At 39.0% G+C, this 23503-nt stretch overlaps 1 protein-coding gene across 10 annotated transcripts in view; it reads left to right on the top strand.

Annotated features, from left to right (window-relative positions):
- The window catches only part of MEGF10 (multiple EGF like domains 10), a 340065-nt gene that overhangs the window by 267693 nt on the left and 48869 nt on the right, over positions 1-23503 (top strand). For all 10 annotated transcript variants that reach the window (XM_037509425.2, XM_054694471.1, XM_054694465.1 and 7 more), the window contains 4 exons: positions 6381-6627; positions 8117-8237; positions 10570-10706; positions 17428-17640. In XM_037509425.2, the coding sequence (XP_037365322.1) occupies positions 6381-6627; positions 8117-8237; positions 10570-10706; positions 17428-17640 (718 nt within the window). The remainder of the gene's footprint in view (positions 1-6380; positions 6628-8116; positions 8238-10569; positions 10707-17427; positions 17641-23503) is intronic.

Here is a 23503-nt window from a genome sequence, read left to right as displayed (position 1 = left end):
AGCCCAGCACTCAACTGCTGTGCCAGGGGAGGCCCGATGCTTAATACATTTTAAATAAAAGAACAAATGATCAAAACACCCCAACAACATGGCAAGATTTTATAAAGCAGGATATCCTATAATGGCTCCCGAGGTTATTTGTCTTTTGACTTCAGTGAAGAAATGTAATCCTCCCAAATCCCTCACTTAATCCTAGCCTACAGTTGATATCCTTGAGATTTTTCTTGCACTGTGAATAGGGTCATCAACATGCTATCATAGAAAGACATCAACATTTATATTTAGACACTTTAAGAATAAACATTTCACACCCATTTTCTGGCTCTTCATTTGAGATAAGCATACACTGAAATTATAAAATGACAGTTCATGCTTTGAAAATTCCGTTAACAAACATATTTTTAATAAGAATGAAGGTTCTCTCTCAGCCAATGAATAAAATGAATATGAACAGCACTGGGCGGTTGTCCACAGTGATTGCTGGCACTTTGTCAGCTCTCCAGCAGGTTTTTTGACATGTGAAGGACATGGGGTTTTAGTGCTTTCAGAGGATCTGGAAAATACATTTTTATTGTTCTTCTTCATGGATGGAGAAGCTTTACAAAGTTGTTTTATTTTTAAAGTACTTGATGTTTTCAATGAGCATCTTTTCTTCTCCATTAACAAAAGGAATGACACACCATAGCCTTGTTAGCCTGAAGCAGAAGGAATGAAATCACAGGGAGTTGAAAGGTGCTGAGGGAACCAAGGCTGAAGAAGAAAGGGTATATGTTTTGGGAAGAGCCATGTTTTTCCATCCTTTGAGATAGTGGAAAATTATTTTGGTCACTTCTAAAAGACACTCACTTTGTAGAAAGATTTCCCTGAAAGTCACTTATTTGTGCTTTGCCTTTACATTAGAATATGAAGGGCTGAATTTTCTTCTCTGTTAATTTCTTTTATATTTTCCTATATTTGAAGTCAATGGAGAACTTTATAGCAAAACTCCGTATGGAAATATATTTTCAAGTTAATATACTCAAGAATGTATCCTAAGAGAGAATTGATGCTTATAATAAGGGCGCTTATAGTCTTAGTACTTCAAACAGCAACCCTGGCAAGGGTAGTTATGCATTATAAATTGACACAATTTCCCCATGATAAACTTGAGTTCCAAGATTACAGTGTGCTTTCTTGTTATACGTGTCGGATAGTGATGCATCCATAAGATTCTTGAACTACACATAGCTGTACAAGTTGACTTCTTAGATTCCCAGAGATGTTAAATCAAGATAATAAACAAAAACAAAAATACAAGATCAAAAACCTGGCTGATCAGTTCATTTAGGATTTGTATGGAACTAACACAATATACAGAACTGTATTCTTTTGTTGTGCTCAATTCAGACCAGTTGCTTTATTATTTTTTAAATTATATTTTTTAATTAGGTCATGTTGGTTTACAACACTGTATAAGATTTAGAGGTTTGGGTTCACACTTCTTCACATGTATATTTTCATACATGCTCACCACCAGAGCATCCATAAAGAAAGCATCTTATACTTCAAAGCTGCTTCTGTAACTTCAGTAGGTATAGATAAGTAGTAAGGCACTAGTAAGGCAAGATTCCTCAGGTTTTATTTATAATCATCTATTTCTTTATGCTAAGATTACTAAAAAGTTCGTGTGTTTGCTTCTAAGTTACTCTTTCTACACTTCTGGACTTCATGTATGAGTCTATGTGTCTAGATACATAAATCTTCAGCAAGTACGATGTTTCTAAACCCAGTTTTTAATTGGGAATTAAGACTAGCTTGTAAGGTAACACTGGGTTTCACTGCAAGTCTGAACTTTTTCCAATTGGCTTTATAAAAGTGGATGAAAGGTGTGATACCAGAGCTCTTTTTATTTGTTTTTGAAGAGTTATGGGCAATTTGTTTTTTTTAAATTCACATTGTGAAAATCAAGTTGGACGTAATTATTTCATGAAAGACAAAAAATGCAAGTCAATGGATGTTATTCCAGCTTCATGTACAACTGGAGGATATTTTTCTAGAGTGTTCTTTCTCTTGGGGTAGGATATTCTTGCGTTAACTATAGAATAAAATTTCTGCTGCTATTAGATTTGTGCTTTATCACATGTAACAAGTGCTTTTTTTTAATAATTGGTACATTCCACCATTCCCATTTTACATAAATAAAATTACATTTAACAAGGGTTGGGGACTTGCTCAGCACCACAGCTGTGACATGACTGTGGCCCAGCAAGAATTCAGTTCTAATTCTAAATCTTTATACCCTCTTCTTGCATCAGGCAGTGATTGATGAATTTTGTAACAAGGTGAACTTAATGGTAAACATCATTCCTTTCTCTTAGGGAAAATTTATTTCATCCTTTCCTCCCTTTCGCTCCCCCCACCCCCTGGGCTAATGGAGTTCTTGAATGAAAATGGTAAAATGGGCCCAATATGGTAATGGGCCCTTTATATGGCATGCTCTTCCTTTGAGTCTCAATTTAGACATTTTAGCAGAGAAGCTTTTCCAGACTCATCAATCCTGATTAAATATCATCCCTGTGTTTTCACTATACCTAGTGCATTTCCTTACCTTAGTAGGATATTTTATTGTCTAATAACCTGATGCCTCTGCACTTAAACTGTGAGCTTCTAGAGTGTGCATTCTATTGTTCTCCTTTGAACTCTTGGCCTAGCACCATGGCTGGTACATGGCCAATACCGAGAGCTATCAATTGAGTGAATTAAAGTACCCAGTTGAATATAGCTTATGGTTACTGAAGTCATTGGAAGTTATTGCCACAAAGGCTCCAGGGTGAGTCCCTTCTCATAAGAAGATCCAGTTGTCACTAAGGGTCAAGTATGAGTCGTATGCTTCTGATATTATACACAGTAGGTTGAAATTCCTTTTATTTCCAACTGATTATTAGGGCTTCTTAGAGCAAGCTCTCCATGCCATTCTGATACTCTCTTTAGTCTTGTTTCCTGAAGCATCTGCATGAAACTGGGCATGTTGCATCTGATGGCCCATTTCTAGCTGTTAGTACAGTAAGAGCTGAAACCAGAAACTGAATATGAGTCTTCACTCTCTCACTAGCCTTTGGGTTCTTTTCAATTTAACTTGGAGCCAAATTTTGTGCTTTATCTATTTCCATGTTAACTATATTTTAGAAGAAATTGTCGGTTGGAATAACCAACCTGGGCACTTTTTCATGAGGGGTAAAACACTTGCCACTTGAGATTTGAGTGAAGCAACAAGTAAAATCATCAGATGATTTGCATTTAGACTGTCTCCAAACCATGTCTCCAAATCCAGCACTGGTGTTCAGGATAATTGTCCAAACTTGGCACTAAACATAAGAAATGAAGGTTGTCTCTTATCTATTTTTTAATTTTTTATTTTTATACTTTTTATATCATTTTCCATTTTTGTACAATATATGCATTTTCATCTTGTTTACAGTCCCCATAAAATTCCCACCACCCTTGTTTTGATCCTACTTCTTTCTTCCCCTCTGTAGTGTGACACACTGGTTTATAGTTGCCTGTTACTAGACAGTCAACACACCCTTGCATTTGTAGTAACCAGGAAAGAAAGTGGCTTTTGTGCAATAAAGTGTGTAACTCACTGGGACTCATCTAATGAATGTGTTGAAGATGTTAAATATAACATATGAAGAAAGGAAAGGAAGTCACAATGATGTCTAAATTCAAGCTCAGCTTCTGTGACATACTTGTTTGCTTCCTGACTCTTTGTCTGTGAGCTTCTGTATGTGGATTTTCCCTCAGCATAGTCCATGTGGGTACTCAGTATTCACATTGTGAGGCCCCTGTATCAGTGGTCTTTTAGGAAAATACAGCCCCAAAGAGGGAAGCTGTCACTTCAAAGCATGCCACAATGCTCAACTACAGCCGGGAAATTAACCATGTCCACATGACAATATATCTTTAACAGCCTAAAGCCTTGCCTTTGATGCTAATAGTTATTGATTTCTGCTATAAACTTTTTTCTGTCATGAGAAGAAATCTTTAGTGTCTTGTTTTTTTTTGGGGGGGGGTTGGTTTTATTTGTCTGATCTCAAGAAAATAGAACTGTGCTCTGCTAACTGTTATGCTGGGAGAGAAGTTTTAGAATAGGATGGAAATGGGTCATGACTGGGGAAGAACGACCAGTCCTGCCTACTTTGTACTTCCTACCACTCTCCTGATGTTATAAACATAATCTGTAGAGCATATACTTTGGGGCCCATAGTGTCACTCTGGGGAAAAAGAACTCCAACCCATGATGAATTTTAAAAAAAATGCTTTTGACATAATGTTGATGTCTTTATCAAGGTAACTATTAACTAAAATAGCTTTTTGTGTGACTCAATTAAATCCTCCACTATACATAAGGGAAAATAAAAAACCCGATTTAACCTAATATCTGAATTCCCAGAAGTTGAGAGGAATATGGAAACTTTGGAGAGGGTTCAGCAAAAAAAGATGAGCAAAATTGAATAAGGTTTTAAAAAATAAGTAAAAGTATTGGGGTTGTAATATTTTGTCTAGCAAAGAGCAGAATCAAGGCTGTACTCCTGGTTCAGGAATAAAATAATCTATAATTAGAGAACAGCGATGAATTGGATTGACTATACTATAAGAAGAATATGAGGGAAAAAAGGTCAAATTATAAAATAATAGAGTTGGCTTATGTAAGCTGATAAACTAGGGAAGAAGTTACAAAAGACTGTTTAATTTACTTTGGTGGATTCTAAGAGCAGAACAGTCATCTCTACCTGGAATAGATAGCTGAGAGGATTTAAAGACACACACCACATCATTTGCTTTTAAGAATAGATCCTATATTGAAAGAGTTATAATTGAAAAAAAAATCTTTGCCCATATCCATAGGCAATAAAAGAAACAACTCACATGAATAGCAATTAGGCTTCAATCTCCTCTTGGAAATGCCACCGAATCTTATTTTGTGAAAGAAGATTGTAAGTTCTTAAGTAATTGCTTTCTTGATCTGCTTTTGGTTCAATAATTCTCTCTCATTGTTTTTAATTGTGTTAAAGCATGTTTATTAAAGTACTAATGAGACCCAAGTCATACTGATTCAAACCAGAAATATTCATTTAAACCTTTTGATATTATCAAATAAAAGGTAACTTCTGGTATTGGAAGATGAATCCTGCACTTCTAATAAGGCGTTTGCTGTGTACTTATTTTAATGGTTTATTTGAGATCTGTTGAAGTTAGAAAATTTTATGAAATGAAACTTTTTTTTTATCATAAAAGCAATTTATCCTAAAGAGCTCTAGGCAGGGTGCATCTTCCCCAGTGATTTTTATAGCATCTAATTAATAAATAAGTGCATGGCTGGGTAGGCAATGCATATTGAGAGGAGTTTTTGCTTATTGTCATCCTTTATAATTTTGAGAGTATTTGCTTTGAGGTATTTTTCCTTTTCCACTGCTCTCCTTTTCCTACTCATCGATTTGAATTGCAGATCCTCTTCCTTTCCTTGAAACTGCACTTCAAATTCTTTCAAATGCTGTTTTCTGTCTTTGTCTTATCAGGTTTCATGTGCCTTATCTTTTTATTTGCTATTAATTTTCAGTCTTATGTTTGTCTTATTTCTTAAAGTCGGTGAATTTAAACATGTTTGTTAATTTTTTCCTGCTTTTTCTGATTTCCTACCAGTTACACATATTTTAACTAAAATCTTGAAAGCAGATCTTCAGTTTCGTTTTAGAGTGTCCTAGCTCAGACTTGAAGCGGGGTTAGTCCACTCCTCAGTAGCTCTGCTGTGGGCTTCCTCTCTGTCTTTGTTTTTGTGATCTCTGCCTGTGTCACTGAACTTCTTATCTACTCCTGCTCTTTTGTGGCCTCCTTCTTTTCTGTCTCCTTACACTGTAGCCAGCTAACCTACCAGGAGGCAAATCTATATTGTTCCAGTTGTTAAAAACCCTTTACTATTAATCCGTTGTCCACAAGATAAAACCCAAAGTCCTTAGTGTGCATAAAAACCCATCCATGACATGACCAACCACCTAAGTTGCAGTCTCTTCCCCTACAACTGTTCTCACCATCCCCTAGCCAGGTACTCTTAGCACTTGAAACTGAGGTGCAGAGAACAGGTTGAGCTAATATGGAGTTGAAAAATGGAGTAATGCTTAAGCAACAGAGTGATAAGAAGTGACCCATTAGTGCTGAACACCACTAGTTTGTGAAGCATTTTGACAAGTTGCTGCTGGAGCCCCAATGCCCAGGTCAAGAATGACCATGAAGGGTGTCATCAAGCCATTCTTTCCAAGGAGAGAGAACAGTTGGCTCTGAGGAGATTGCCGCTACCCACACCCACATGCTGATGCCCTCCCCTGTTTCTTTCCCCACCTCAGCCTGTGACGGTGATCACTGGGGGCCTCACTGCAGCAGCCGATGCCAGTGCAAAAACAGGGCTCTGTGCAACCCCATTACGGGGGCTTGCCACTGCGCTGCAGGCTTCCGGGGTTGGCGTTGTGAGGATCGCTGTGAGCAGGGCACCTACGGTAACGACTGTCATCAGAGATGCCAATGCCAGAATGGAGCCACCTGCGACCATGTCACGGGGGAGTGCCGCTGCCCACCAGGATACACCGGAGCCTTGTAAGTAACCTGCTGCATTGCAGTGTGGCAGAGCCCACCCGCACTGTCCATTCATGCTGCCACTGCCTCTGTATTACTGTGTCTGTTCCCATCACTGCTGAAGAGTTACTGATGGGCTGGGTCTCCAGGTGCAGAGACAGAGATCAGCAGGGGTGACCACTGGGTGCTCCTGCTTGAACCCTAAACATCACTCCCCAGGATGTCTAAAGACCAACTTCCATGTTTCCTTTCCGCAGGGCAATGACAGAGAGGGTCAGCATGTTGTATTGAATGGCAGTGTTCGGGACTTTTGGGATAGATTTGAGGTTTCCCTTTGATTCTTCCAAAACTGCATTCATTTTACAGCGCTGGCTGTTGATGGTCCATGTTGCTCTGCTCTGTGAAGCAACAAGTTCGCTGGGTGATGCTGGTAGTTCAGTGCCCTAGAAGAGAGGAAAGGGGCACAATGTTCCATGATAAAAGACTAACTGGGTTATTTAGTGCTTATGGATATGTTTGTTGCTTTGTGGATATAAAAGTATACATGTCACATCTGTGTAGATATGTGCACACAGTTTAATTTTTTTCCGGAGAACTTGAAACAAAACCAGTGCTTTATCTTTTGTTAAGGATGTTCTTCCATTTGTTTGTGTTTGCAAGCAGAATAAGAGGTGGGATTTGTAAAATAAAAAAAAAGTAAGGAATAGAAAAATCTTTTTCCTTTACTGAGAAAATTACACTTGTAAATCACAGAACTAAAACTTGAAAAAATGTAGTTGATTAGGTAAATACTTCCTGCCGACAGTGTTAACTGCTATAAAGTACAGCTAAAGAAGAAAATCTCATTAGCCTAGAAAGCCCTGAATTTTCAGAAGAATGATCATCTCAAACTATTTAGTTGTTAATATTGCTTTTATGGGGTATGTCAAGGCCACCATTGAATGGGCTAGGAAACGTGGAGAGATTTCACAGAAGAGCAAAAAAGATAATTAAGGACTTAGAAAAGTTTCATGCCATAAGGGCGGCCAGGAGTTAAAAGAATGGAGACTATTCAATCAGGAGAATGCTGAAAATTGATGTAGTATATGTGCACAGACAGGTAATATGCAAATGTTCAGTCTCTTTTGAAGTTAGAACAAATCCACAAACAGAAGTAGAATGTAAAATACAACACACATGGACTTTATTAAAATTGCATAGAAAGTTCCTGTCACCAAGAAGTGTTTCTCCAATGAGATTTGCTCTTGGTACTCTCAGATTAGACAGTTTCTCCTCGACCTAAAACTGTTCCATTAGAAAATACCACCCCCCCACAAACAAAGGGAAGAGCTAGGTGACCCTCAGAGACTATTCCACACAATTTGGTTAATGCTCATGATATTGATGAAATCAACAATATTGGACAGAGAAAGCTTGTCTGTTTTAGGGCCCTGGGTGCTATTGTGTCTGTGAATCTGAGATTCATGTGGTTGGGTAAATAACAATGTCCTTTGTGACCTTAATCCCTTAGCTGTGAGGATCTTTGTCCCCCTGGCAAACATGGTCCACAGTGTGAGCAGAGATGCCCCTGCCAAAATGGAGGAGTATGTCATCATGTCACTGGAGAATGCTCCTGTCCTTCTGGCTGGCTGGTAAGCTCCCATTCTGCCTCCCAAAGTCACTTAAACAGTCATCCTGTTCTAGGAAACTCAAGTGAAAATGTATATGGAAGACTCTAGCATCCACTAGTAATTATGTTGGTGGTTAAAGACCCCAAATTGAAATTACTGAACTGTTTCACAAGTGAACCTCTTTAGTCCAGAGAAATCAGAAGGCATTTAAACCTTGAACTTGAAGTATGCTAAGGATATGTGTTATGTGAAAAAGTTACCTGATCATATAAATCCAGAGACACATTGAGGCAAAGCAAGGTTTCAAAGCATTGCAGAACTTCTCAGCGCCTTTAATATGGTAATCCGAGAGAAAACTCTAACTTATTACTCTTCCCAAATTTTGACCATGACAGACTTTACTATGTAGTATTCACAGACTGTGTTATGTGTTACTAATTTCTCTGAAATTAGTAAAAAATAATGCTTTTTATCTTTTGGGGTTGGTTTGTGTATCAGTCTGCTTAGGGACAGAGAGTGAATGGTGAATGATCAGTGTCTCTTTCATTAGAAACTAAAGGATTTGCATCATGATCACGTTCCATCTCTGAGCTGTACTGAAGTTGCTTTTGAGGGCTTATAAGTGACTTACTTCTTAATTGCCAAATCCAGTAATTACTTCTCTGTTTTCATGCTACTTCACTTCTCCAAAGCTTTTGACACTGTTGCTCATCCACCTTCCTTCCTAAATCTCTTTGCCCTCTGCTACTCTGATAGCCCTCTCTTCTTCCTCCCACTTTATTACAGTATTCCTAGGTTTCAGTCTTGTCTTTCTCTTTCCACCCTATAAATCATCTCTGGTAATCCCCTACAGACCCATGCCTTTAACTACCATCCCTGATTTTCCCCAAAACTTGACCGTACCTCACATGTGTCGATATTTGTCAATATCCTGTTGGACAGCCCAATCTAAATTACTTATAAATTACAAAGGCATTGTCTCTCTGGACTATGCTCAAGCTGGATTGTTAAGTGTCAGGTGGTCTAGGAGTTGTGCTAGAACATATGTCCCCCTAACCACTTTGTGAGCTAATTGAGGGTTGTGACCTTACTTTTGATTCTCAGCACTTAGCACTGGGCCTGGCATATAGATGATTCTCCATTCAATGTTGATTTGTATCATCTCTCAAAGGCTTTTTCAGTTCCAAGAGTCTGTGGAAGAACATTCCCGGTTTATAGATTGCTAGAAGCCACCAGAGGAGACTTAATTAGCACACCAACTGCCTTTTGTGGGTAGCCAGGAGTTAGAGGAAATGTATTTTCTTATGCTATCCAGAATAAACATTTACAAAACCATCTGGTATTTGCTAGCCTCCAATTTCAGAGTGCCCATAGTCTGCATTTTTTTTTAGCAAGAAGGAGGACAAAGCAACTGCTTCCAACTAAAAAAGATGTTAAGAAATCCCTGTTATTTGGGTATATTGTTTGTCTAACAATAACTTGAATAAATAGTGCAGAAGCTACTAGCCTGAGTTAATGGAGTCAAGTGAAGTAGAAAATAGTAGAGTATTTCATTGACTTATTGGTATAGTGTCTCATTTGTATCCACATAGGCTTGGAATAAATATAATAATGGTTCCTGACAAGATGTACAGCCCCCAGGGTGAAGAGAGATGTCTAAGTTGTTTTTTGATTTTTCTTCCCAGGAAATAAGCTTTCCTATTTATTTATCTTGGCTCAACAATTTTTGTTCACTTTGCTGAAAACAAAAGTGTTTTTCTTCTAAAATAAACTGTCTAGGTTCATTCCTATAGAAGTATTTCTTAGGCAATGTTGGTGTTAATTCGGGTACACAGAATTTCAATCTTATTGAATATAAGAAGCAAAGCCAATGTAATGTGTATTTTCTAAGGAGCATATGGTAAAGCATTTGGATATTCCATTTGCACCAGATGTTGCTGTTTATGTAGCGGATGCTCAATAAGTTTTGTTGACTTATTGTACGTGTAAGACACAAGGAAGAATACTTAGGAGGATTTATAAATTCCTTAGGTTACCATAATAATTGGATGCAATTTTATCTTAAGCTTCAGTTTTTTAATATGGCTATTTCTTAAGATTACTATGCTGCCATATTTGAATGTCTCTTTTGAGTTTTAGGCTTATCAAATAAGTAAATCAATTTAAAATTTCTAAATTTTTAAAGATGGTGAGCAGAGCTTGTGTGTTCTAAAATCCCCTTCATTTAATTTTCTTGCAGCCCTGTTCCCATATCCTCTTCCCTACTTTTCCGTTTCCTCACTTTTTGTCTTCTGTCCTTCAGCCCTTCCCTGGCTGGAGGCCCATCTAATTTTCCAAGTCTTTTTCAATGCAGGGCACAGTGTGTGGTCAGCCTTGCCCTGAGGGTCGCTTTGGAAAGAACTGTTCTCAAGAATGTCAGTGCCATAATGGAGGGACATGTGATGCCACCACAGGCCAATGTCACTGCGGTCCAGGATACATAGGAGAACGGTAAGGGACAGTCTGGTATTTCTTTGACCATTTGTAATGGCATGAAAGGAAAGCTGGGATTTTCCATGGGGCACCTGGGATGTCATGTGTCTGTGACTATAATATTCCAGAAACATCAGTAAGTTATAAATGTATTTGACAGATTCTAGCCCTACTCAGTGCATAGAATCTGAATCATAGATATAATGAATTGAAGATACTAGGAAAAAAACATTAAAATAGTAATAATAATAATAATAATAATAATAATACCATTCAGAACCCAGGATGATATCATTCTAAACAGTTGAGTGTCTAGAACAGTTATATTTTAAGCATTTGTGGATAGGGCCTGGTGGCACAGGGGTTAAAGACACAGTGCTATCAAACTATGGCCAGCCACTGCAGCATGACTTTGATCCACTGCTGGCCAGGGAGCTCACCCACATGGTGCAGTAGACCTCTCCTATTTTGCCCACTGCTCCCCTTAGCAGTGCATTTTAGGAGATCTGCCTGTTCTGCTCCCTACTCTGTCTCTGGTGAGTCCTCTCACCCACCACCCCTATATCTCCAGCCTTCACCCATTCCTTATATACATAAATAAATAAATCTTTTTAAAAAATTGTAGATTTAACTTAAAATGGGATGTATATTTAGGTATCTTTTAAAAATATGTTGGGTATAACGATAGCTAAAGTTAGCTTCTTAAAATAACTTTAAAGGGCCTCCCTGGTGTCACAGGAGTTAAGACACAACCTATGAAGCTATCTGAAGCCACTGCAGCATGAGTTCTATCCCAAGCCAGGGAGCTACCCACATGGTGCAGCAGACCTCAACTGACTCACCCGCTGCTCCCCTCAGCAGTGTATTTCAGTCAGTCTGCCTGTTCTGTTCCCCATTCTGTCTCTGGTGAATCCTCTCACCCCCCACACTTCTGGCCTGTACTCCAGTTCTTGTATGCATAAATAAATAAATCTTTAAAAAAAATCTTCAGTATTCTGTTAAAAATATCAGTCTTGTTATTGTGTGGTAGTGATGGAGAAATTTCCTGTGGAACTTATAAGGTTTTTTGTTTTTATATGAAATAAGAGCAAATGGTTGTGCTCGTGTGCTTCTTACATCCACCACTTGACTTTTTGTTTTATTATTAGAATGGTGAAGTGTTACCAGAAAGAACTTTGTTCACCCTAATCTTCTAATTTGCTCTTTAATGTGTTATGTTGTGGAAGACTAGATAATGAAGCTCACTAGATGTGGGTATAATGTTAGAGGAAAGAGACTTGAAGGCAGAAAAGTAAACTGTCCAAAATAAAGTTTTTGGATCCTGTGTACTTAGAAATAGCCTCATCTATAATGCTCAAATAATAGTACTTTCCTCCAGGGTTGTTACAAGAATTAAATAAATTAGTACATTAAATCATTTAGAACAATGCTGAAACACACAACTATTATCTATTACTGTAGTTAAGTGACTGATATGAACTGTATAAATATTAGTGCTTAGCAATTTAGGTCATGTTGAGAAACTACAATATCAGCTATCATTATTTCCGGGTAATACCTCTGAACTAGGGAATTCTTTAAACCTTCTTCTCTAACTTTTACCTTTCTAAAATTCTGGTCTAATGTTGTGACTTATTAGTTAGTTATAGTATTCCTTTCAGCACACACTAAAGTTATTCAGTTATGCAGTCGTATTAAATAAGGATAAGGCAGAAAGCTAAAGAGAAGGACATTGAAGGTGAACTTGCTTCTTTAGTTGTTCTTATAACTATTGTTTTTATGATGAACTGATGACTTGATTCCTGTTTTCAATTATGCTAACCCCATCTGGATTCTAGAGTAGACACACACACACACACACACACAAACACACACACACAGGACATTTGTCACTATGAAAAGAAATATAAAGAATGGTTATGGGGTAATTTGTGGTGGGAGGTGTAGGGAAGGCAGTGTGAGGGAGGGGTCTTCATTTGTCACTTGCCCTGTTTTGAGAAAGAAGTCAGTGTAATTTGATCAGACAGCTTAGGCCAGCGGGCTGCTGCCTGTAGGCGCAGGTACCACCGCAGGCAGCTGCCAGGAAAGCATCCACAGGATGTGGCGACTGCCTTCCCAGCCAGAGAGCCAACAGAAAAAACAAAACAGGCACCTTGGAGGCAGACAAAGCAGCAATGGGATGTCCAAATAATAGGCTTTAGGGTTTGTGGAAAGATTGAGAGGACAATGTGGGAGGAAATGTAATTTAACACAGTCAAGTTTACAGATCCTCACAAAAAGTCTTCTGAAGGGGTTAACAGAATGTTCTCTCTTTTTTGATATTTCATTTTCTTTATTTATTTGTAAGTACTTTCCATATCCATATATCTTTGGCATTAAATATTTACTCCTCCATGTGTGCATATGCCTTATGCGTCCTCCACCAAACCGCCCATCCAATGCCCTATTCTTTTCCTTTCCTTTCCCTTCTCTCTTCCTCTTCCTTCTCTCTTCTCTCCCCTCTGTTCCCTCTGGTAACCAGGGTATTTAGACTCTGTGAAAAACAGGGTGTTCTTAATGCTAATGGGTTGTCAAGGAACCTCTTTGGGGCCTTTGATGGCCTAGCATGGGTCCATGCACCTAATTGGTTTTCCTTAACTGTTAGCTAGATGGAGAGATCTATTGATTAATTATGGACTCTGTTAACCCAAGACTGTCCTTCCCTGCCTGTGTTCCATATTACCCTGAAACTGAAGAAGAATGTGGTTTAAAGGAGGTAGGTTCAAAATTATAGACAGGAATTCATAAGATGCAGCTTGTTCTTCAAATGAGGAACACTTTTCCTGCATCCACGTCTGTGGAAAAGTTGACTTTTTCCCAGCTCTTTTTATATTTCCTCCAGAGCAGCAATCCAGATGTTAGGAAGGCAGGCAAGTGATCCATTGATCCAACTCTAATAAGGAATGTGATTTTTTTTCACACTGAGTCATGTTTTAGCCAGTTATTCCGGTCACTCTAGGGAAGGACATGCTCAAAAGGACAAGGGAGAAAGGGGTAGCTGCCACCCCATATATGCGACTTGCTTCCTTTTTTTTTTAAGTTTGAAATGAGACACAAGATGATAACTCAAATGGTATTAAAACAGGGCCTCCCTGGTGGTGCAGCAGGTTGAGTGCAGTGCTGTGAAGCTGTCCACAGCCTCTGCAGTGTGGGTTCAATTCCCGGCCAGCCAGGGAGATACCCACATGGTGCGGCAGACCTCTCCTGCTTCACCCGCTGCTACCCTCAGCAGTGTCTTTGGTCTGTCTGCCTGTTCTGCTCCCCATTGTATCTGGTGAATCTTCTCACCCTCTCACGCCTCTGGCCTATACCCCAGTTTTTGTACAGGATTTAAAAAAATAAATCTTTTTTAAAAAAATGGTATTAAAACAAGCCTGTGCTCCTCACTGGTTTGGGAATTAGTGTCATGTTTTTTGAGTTTATTTTTATTTATGTTTATCCACATTTTCCAATTCCAGAGCATGATATGAAATCTGGAAAAAAAAACCTCCAAATTCTCACATTTCCGCTGTGGTTACTGCTGTATCTTTATCAACCTTTCTGCACTCTGCCTGAGAAAATAGATTTCCTCCTTTACTGGTTCCTAAGATAGTTTTTCTTCTCTTAGTTGGTATAATAAAAGCTACGTTAATTCACTGGGAAATGATGATTTTTTTTTTCAATTAAGGGGCCAAAAAGAGAAATAAGCCTACTTGACAAAGGCTTTTATTTTATTTTTTTTTAAATAATAAATTTTATTTTTATATTCCCCATACAATTGTAGCCCCCCCATTCTGACCCCAATCCCTCCCCTCCCGCCCCCGCCCCCCTAAAAGTGTCTCTGACAAAGGCTTTTAATTAAATGCATCAAAAAAGGTTCAGGTTACTCTATGATTGTATTTATTTTTGAGAAGGAAAATATGTACTTCTAGGAAAATGTCCTACCATTTGGATTTAGTAGATGGAGACAGATATACTTATTAATAGGATTCTCTTACAAGTGCAACACAGACCAAGAACAGTGGGAGCATTAACCATGCTTTATATAATAGCTACTTTAGTAAAGAAAAAGACAAATGGCTTTTTGCCATTTATGCTACAAACTAGTACTATGTTTAATTATAAGCTGGAAAGGTAAATATGGGTCAGGACCAGCTATTATGGATTTTGTTTTCCCAGAGAAAGGGGAGTCTCAGCCAAGATAAAACAAAATATACACCATGGTTCCCTGTCATTTGGTGACAGACAGTTTCCCAGGCCTTCGATCTCTACCCTGCTCACTCACTAAATTGAAATCATGGTATCCAAAACTTAGCATTTGGGTTTGTTTTCAAGTCCATGTAAGAGAAAGAAAGCACTATTATTTTACCTTATTTATCTTTTTCTTTTTGGCACTGATGTGCAAGATAATATGAACAGCTTGCAAAGTTGTCTTGCCAGCCTTCAGCAGAGCCCACAATAAGACCCAATTTTGTACCTTAGCATTTGTTTCTTTAAAGTTTACACCTTTAAGAGATAGACTAAGTGACTTGGCTTATGAAATTTGCTTACAAGTGAAAAATAGAGTACCTTTTAAACCACTATAGGGGACCTCTGGTGGTACAAGAGGTTAAGTCTTAGCACTATGAAGCTATCAGCAGCCACTGCAACATGAGTTCAATCCACGGCCTGAGAGCTAACCCACATGGCACAGCAGACCTCTCCTGTTTCGCCCACTGCTCCCCTCAACAGTGTATTTCAGTTGATCTGTCTGTTCTGCTCCCCACTCTGTCTCTAGTGAATCCTTTCACTTTCCACACCTCTGGCCTGCACTCCAATTCTTGTATGCATATATAAGTAAATAAATAAATGAATAAATCTTAAAAAAAATAAAACTACTATAGCCTAAAATAGGTGTACTCAATAGGTAACTTTAAAGCACACATCTGATTTCAAGCTACATATTAGTTCAGTTATTCCAGAATTTTTCTAATGGTTTGTTGAGCAGCTGATTTGAAGACATTACCTATTGACAACCACTCCTAAAGATGTCTAGAGTCTAAGAAACTAAATATGCAGGAGATCCCTTTCCTTGTCTTTGTTATATTATATGTATGCTAGAGCCAGAGTGAACCAGAAAAATATCAAAGACTTCTCAAGATTTATCCTCTACGCTTAAATAGAATCCGGCCTAAGCCTGGTATTGTTGGTGATCATACCCTGTCATTAAAAATAAGCAAAGCCTTGTGGAAAAGCAAAAATGTTTGCTTTTCAGCCTCTTTGCCGTTGCTTTGAAGCAGGCTTGACTAAGTTGTCATGCCCTTGCTCTTTGCATTATTCTGATATGAAAAGTGCAGTGTTGGTCTACATCACTGACTCTGGGTGTGGCATGACTTGATAGTCACTCGGGAAGTGGCTGCTGAGATTCACAAAGGACACCCTACTTGTGCCAAATACTTGACCAGATGAGATTCTGTCTCCCCCTCCCTTGGGGAAAGCACTCCTGCCGCAGAGCGCCCCATCCAGCCACCTTTCCTAGTTAAAGCGAAACTAGGCTGGCCTGAAAACTTTCCATGGAGCTTTTCCATGTTTTCCATGGAGTGATGATAATTTTTTTCTATTATGATTCCCTCCAGCAACCTGGCTTCCCACCTGTTCCAACTTATCTAGAACATATCCTTGCTCTGGGAATAATATCATTTCTTTTAAATAGTAAGTTAATTTTTGAGCTCCGATTTTTTTCTTGTATTTAGCACTCCTACTTCCCAACAGAGGACATTACCACACTTCACAAAATTTTTACTTTAGAGAAATACAAGCCTTCCCCAAAACATCCTATCAAGAGCTCCTCAGTTTGGAACCAGGGACACTAGATTTCAATAGCTCAGACTTCTCCAGTTCTAAGGGAGACTATATTAGTTACATAATTTTCTAAATAAGGGACCAATGATTACCATTCAGCTTTGAAAAGAGCAGACATATTACTGAGATTGAAAATTGTCAACACTAAAGCTGAGAGAGTTTTATTTTGTTTTTAAACATTGAAACTTTCTCTTTTTTTTAAGATTTTATTTATTTATACAAGAGCTGGGGTACAGGCCAGAGGCGCAGGAGGGTGAGAGGATTCACCAGAGACAGCGGGGAACAGAACAGGCAGACTGACAAAATACACTGCTGAGGGGAGCAGCGGGCAAGACAGGAGTGGTCTGTCGCACCATATTGTTATCTCCCTGGCCTGCCGGGAATAGAACCCGCGCTGCAGAGGCTGCAGACAGCTTCACAGCGCTGCGCTCAACCCGCTGCGCCACCGGGGAGGCCCAAGCTGAGAGAATTTTAAATTAGTTTCAATTTCACTACAAAAATTTCCCTTTGCAATGGGTAGGAAATGAAAAATTTCATATTTCCTAATTATGGGCTGACACTAACATTTGGGCAAATTATTTTCTCCCTTTCCTGGCACTTACTAAATTGTTATGCCTTCCTTTAGTAAGTTCAAGGTGTAAAATATGTCCCAAACTCATAAATTTTTTGGTCTTGTTCCTACTTTGACCAGGTCAGCCTGCTGTTACTACTGTCTGTTGCCAGAATAATTCATCATAATGCTTTTCTTGTAAAGGGACAATTGCTAAATAAATATAAAATCCAAAATGTCATTTCCATTTATACACAGCAAAGCCTATCTGAACTGTTTCTTTACACTTGGCACAAACTGATCTATCTTCATTTCTGCTTCCTGTTACAGATGCCAGGACCAGTGTCCCGTTGGCATGTATGGAGTTCACTGTGCTGAGACCTGCCGGTGTGTCAATGGAGGGAAGTGCTACCATGTGAGCGGCTCATGCCTCTGTGAAGCAGGCTTTGCTGGCGAGCACTGTGAGGCCCGTCTGTGTCCTGAAGGACTCTATGGCATCAAGTGTGACAAGCGGTGCCCCTGCCACCTGGACAACACTCTTAGGTGAGGTTCAGTTGCCCCTAGAAGGATGTACCTTATTAAATTTTTACCCTCATTGTCTACCATTGGAAGGAAGGGTTGGGAGAAAGATTCCCACCCTGAGATGCTTCCTGCCTCTGGGTCATCTTGGGCAGGAACCGCCAGTTACTTAGTGAGTGATGGGCCACGTCAGAAGTGCTCAAATTGTTAACTGGTTGTGGATGGATGTTAAATTCTGTTCGTTATGAATGGCCACTCCCAAAAACAAAATTTGCTGAGGTTAGTAGAACTTTTCCTAAGAGAGGGATTCTGTGATAATTCCCTTGGTAGCAAGGATGCAATGAGAAAAATGGGTTAAGCCCAGCTTAGTACATAAAATGCACAATGATTCTCCCTGCAATGTCTTTTACTTAACAGCACATCTGTGTGGAGAGGAAGTGTATGGGGGGAGTTTGTGAAAGTGTTTCACATGTGGCTGTCACATGTGAAGTATGTTTTCAGAATTGATTATTCTGACATGGAACTCACAGGGGTCTTTTAGCTTAGAAATTTCTCAAAGAATTTCAGAACAGGAAACCATGATCCCACCCACCCTACTATACCTTGTCTGCCCCCCAAAATATCTTTCCACCCCCTTTCTTCCTCTCTGTCCCCTAAGGACCAGATACATATCACTTAGAATTCTGGGCCTCATTTGTAAACTGCTGGAAAAGTTGAGTTTGACAAAAATGTCGCGCATTATATAGCAGTTCGGTATTAGCAGAATTGCTTTTATTTTCATTCAGCACAGCTGTTAGTTCATTTATGCTTCTGAAAGATAACTTGTAACCACATCAAATCTTAAATTCACAAAAGTTAAATGTAAACAGAAGCCTGTGGTTGGTCTCTTTAAACTATTGTTGAAGCAAAAAATGAACAACAACAATAACAAAAAAAAAAAAAACTTTGCACTGTGACTGTGCATATGCTAGAAGACTTTTTAATGGAACATTTCAAAGAAATGCATTCTTAATATGTCACATGCAACTTTGTAAGCTACTTTAGGCAACTTTCAGTTTCCTTCATTGGAATATATTGCCATTCTTTAAGTGACAAGGTTAGATAAACATTTGGGTAAAAGGTGAATAATCTCTGCAGGATTTTGCCTTTCAATTCTCTAGCAAGATTATGGACAAGTCATGTGTTTGGGGGTTTTTCCTATTGTATAAGGCTTGTCACAGCAGAATGGTAAACCTCATGTAGTGATAGCTATAAACTTTTTAATCCCAGCATGCTGTTTCACTGTAGGTAGATGCAGGCTGAAATCAAATAGATTGATAAACCTTTACAAGAGATTTGTGTGCTGAGAGTAATTGGAGAAGTAGAGAATATGTTGATTTTGTTAGAACTGGGTAACATGTTGGTGGTGGACTGTGAAATGTCTGAGGTGAAAGCAGACAGTTATTTTATTGACATGAACACTGTAATAGTTTTGACATAGGTCACATGTACCTAAGTATGTTTTAACCAAAGGGTACATGGAATTAACATGTATGTGACAATCACATAAATGGAAAGAATTTAAAAATCAGATACTTTTCATGAAATTGATACATTTCATGAAGATGTATCAAATAATCAGATTATAAAACAGCCTATTAAATGCTTCCCTAAATAATAAAAGCTAATTTTTAAAATAAACCAGAAGAATCTTGATTTTATGACTGTCTTATTGAATTCACAGTGAACTATATATCTGATTTTTATGTCTTTTACTACTGTGTAAAATTCCTGAAAAAAAATTCCTTTGAACTAAAAGGTATAGAATCTTTATATTAATTGAAAGTGTATCTTGTTCACTTTGCCATTTAATCATGCAAATGGAGCTTGTTATTACATCATTCGCAATGTACATTATCCTAAAACCTTTTCATTATAACTGAGATAACAAAAACAATGCAAACCATTAGTTCTGTGGACATACATTGCAGCTATGTGTGTGTGTGTGTATATATATATATACATATATACATTTGAGCAGGAGTATATATTTGTTAGCTTTTGCTGCATTAAAAAAAAAAACTATTCCAAAACTAGGTGTTATTAAAAAAACATAATTAGTTATTAACTAATTATTTTTTTACTTGACTATTTGGGCTCAGCTCTGCTTGGTAGTTCTGCCACTGATGTCCCTGTATTCAGTTCTCAGAGGCTGATGGATCCTGGAATTCCTTACTCACACATCTAGCATTTGGCTGTATGATGGGAGTGGCTGAAACATATTTGTCCAGTAGGTTAGCTTGAGCTTCTTTATACGGTCACTGACTATCAAAAGTAGCAAGGGACAGGGTAGGCCCCATCATGCAAATGTTTTTTAAATCTTTGGCTATTTGATGTTCACTAATGTTCTTTTAGCAAAGCAGGTCAACTAACCAAGTCCAGATTCAATATACTCCACCTCCTGATAGGAGGAGTTGCAAAGAATTTGTAGCTATTCTTATTTTTCCATCTCTCATAAGATTGAGAGGAATTTAATTATATTTATAAGTAATGTTATTATTTTAAATCAAAATTGCACAGTTACAGCACCTAAAGACATTCATTGTGACCTGGAATTTTCAACTGTAAGTGAATTTTTATGCTAAAAATTATTTTGAGCAGGAAAATGAAATTTGGGATTTAGTAAGATTTTGCATGAGATAAATATATTAGATCTTGTTAACAAGGACAATTAATAGCTGTCAGCAAGTAGGGTATGCCTATTTGCAAATGCCACCTAATTGTCATTGCGTTTGAGTATTAATAACAGCTAAGGAAATACATAAAAGGGAATTCAATGACTCATTCTATTTTAATCAATATTGTATTGAACTCTATACTAATTTAACTCTTAAAAAATTTACTAGAATATTTGTATCTAGTTATATGTGTGTATAGAGCGAGAGATATTCCTAATGTGTCTAATCCTACTTTCATATACACAAAGTAGTCTGTTCTTTAGAAAGAGAACAGGTAGGAGTATATCACCCTTCAACTTTGAATCTGCTGCTCTAACATCAACACGTAAATCTCATTACCAATTAAGCTGCCTGCCTGAGAACCCATCAAATGCCTCCAAAGTGCTCTGGCTTCCTACATCTAATTACAAATTGCAGAATACTAATTTTGGTGTCAATCAATCTGAGAAGCAGTGTGCTGCACTAATACTCACTGGGGGCCTTGAATATCAATTTCTCTATCTGCCTCTTGCTTAGTTCAATTCTCCATCCCCAAACTGTCTACTTTGTTTAACATTTATGTCTATACCAAAAATATTACCTTCTGCTTTTTAATATAAAATAATATTTTCTGGGCCTCACTGGTGGCGCAAGGGGTTAAGACGCAACCTATGAAGCAATCTGCAGCCATTGCAACATGAGTTTGATCCCCACCCAGGGAGGTACCCACGTGGTGGAGCAGACCTCTCCTGACTCATCCGCTGCTCCCCTCAGCAGTATAGTTCGGTCAGTCTGCCTGGTCAGTTCCCTACTCTGTCTCTGGTGAATCCTCTCAACCCCCACACCTCTGGCCTGTACCCTAGTTCTTGTATGCATAAATAAATAAATCTTTAAAAATAGTATTTTCTACTGTCCCTTTTTGTAGTAAGTTAGGTACACTAATTTAACCAATTCATCACTTGAAATATTTCTTTTCCTTTTTTCAAATGTAGCAACTTACTGAAATAAATTTTAATTTGTTCTGTTTTTGCACAATACAGGCTTTTATTGGTCCTGTTGACCCTTTTTATCTGTATTCATCCCAAATTTTAGCAATTCTGTTTCATATCTAGCCCTCCTCAAAGGCTACTGTAACGTTTCTTTTTTCTTTGGTGTAAAAACAAATAAATCTGGATTCAAATTTGAGTCTGCCACTGTCTGTGTCAGATTCTGAATAAATTACTTGCTCTTTCTAGACTGTGTTCCCTCATTTATAAAATGGGATCATACCTAACACCTCGAATGGTTGTGAGGATTAAGTGAAATAAAGCACATGGATTGCTTAGCATGGTGTTGGCACACATTCAGTGCCACTTACAATATTATCATAAACATCACATAAGTAAGTGTTCCATACATAATTGTGAGTCCCCTTTAAGCTATGACTTTGACATTTTAAGAACTAATTTTTTTTTTTTAAATAGAGGCATGTTTTTATTTATTTATTTGTTGTTTTTCGTGTTTTGTTTATACATGCACTGGGTAACAGTCAGAAGCGCGGGAGGGTGAGAGAATTCACCAGAGCCAGAGCAGGGAGCAGAGCAGGCAGAAGGACCGAAGTACACTGCTGAGGGGAGCAGCGGGCGGCAGGAGAGGTCTGCGCGCCATGTGGGACCCTCCTCCGGTGGCCGGGAGCAGCCGGGGATCGAACCGGCGCCGCAGAGGTCGCCGGCAGCTTTGCAAGCCAGCGCTCAACCGCTGCGCCACCGGGAGGCCCTTAAGAACTAATTTTAAGGGAGATCTTGCCTTCGCCTTTGTGTTGCAGATATACAGATTGTAATTTAATATTGCTTGCTGAGATATTGGGGGGTGGGAGTAGATTAATGTACGAAAGCAAGATCCCTGGTCAACCAAATGTGACATTTTACTATTCACTCAACTGGTATAAACTATAGGCCTATAGTGTGCAGGGACAGGTAATAAAACAGACTTAATTCTTGCCCTTATGAAACTTGAAGTACAGAAGGGAATGGAGACATTAAATGACTATAAAAATAAATGAAAGCTTATAGATAGTGATAAGTGGGATGAGGGAAAAGAGCAGGGTGTTATGAAAAAGAATAAGAAAATAGGCCTAATGGGGCTTCCCAGATGGCACAGGCTGTTGAGCACAGTGCTGTGAAGCTGTCCGCAGCCTCTGCAGTGACAGTTTGATCCCCACCAACTGTGGAGCAACCCACATGGCACAGCAGACCTCTCCTGTCTCACCCGCTGCTCCCTCAGCAGTGTATTTCAGTCATTCTGCTGTTCTGATCCCCGCTCTGTCTCTGGTGAATCCTCCTCACCCTCCCCACGCATCTGGCCTGTGTACCCGGTTCTTTTTATAAATAAAATAAATCTTAAAAAATTATCAACCTAATGTAAACGTAAGTAATGTGAAAAATCCTCTAAGAAAGAGCTATTTAACTGAACTGAAAGGATAAGATGGAGAGGTAGGCAGAATGGGCAATAGCATTCTAGTTATGTGGGAAAAGCACACAGAAGTCTTTAGGTTGAAAAATCTCAATACTTGGGGGCCTCCCTGGTGGCACAGGTGGTTGAATGCTGCACTGTGAACCTGTCTGCAACCCTCTGCAGCATGGATTTGATCCCAGCCAGCCGGGGAGATACATATGGGCAGGGCAGACATATCCTGTCTCCCCCGCTGCCCCTCAGCAGTGTCTTTCATGGCAGGGGTTTTTTTTTTTTTTTTTTTTCATGTTTTTATTTATTTATTTATTTGTTCGTTTGTTTCGTTTATACATGCACTGGTACAGTCAGAAGCGCGGGAGGGTGAGAGAATTCACCAGAGCCAGAGCAGGGAGCAGAGCAGGCAGAAGGACCGAAGTACACTGCTGAGGGGAGCAGCGGGCGGCAGGAGAGGTCTGCGCACCATGTGGGACCCTCCTCCGGTGGCGGGAGCAGCCGGGAATCGAACCGGCGCCGCAGAGGCTGCGGGCAGCTTCGCAACCCCAGCGCTCAACCGCTGCGCCACCGGGGAGGCCCAGCAGTGTCTTTCAGTCAGTCTGCCTGTTCTGTTCCCTGTTCTGTCTCTGGTGAATCCTCTCACCCTTCCACACATCTGGCCTGTACCCTGGTTTTGTATGAAAGAATAAATAAATCTTTAAAAAAACTCAATACTTGTAGAAACTGAAAGAAATTCAATGTGTTGA

This window comes from Talpa occidentalis, unplaced genomic scaffold, assembly GCF_014898055.3.
Source record: "Talpa occidentalis isolate TD23 unplaced genomic scaffold, MPIMG_talOcc4v2.1 talOcc4.13, whole genome shotgun sequence".
In the NCBI taxonomy this organism is placed as follows: Eukaryota; Metazoa; Chordata; class Mammalia; order Eulipotyphla; family Talpidae; genus Talpa; species Talpa occidentalis.
This window is presented reverse-complemented; position numbering and strand designations above follow the sequence as displayed.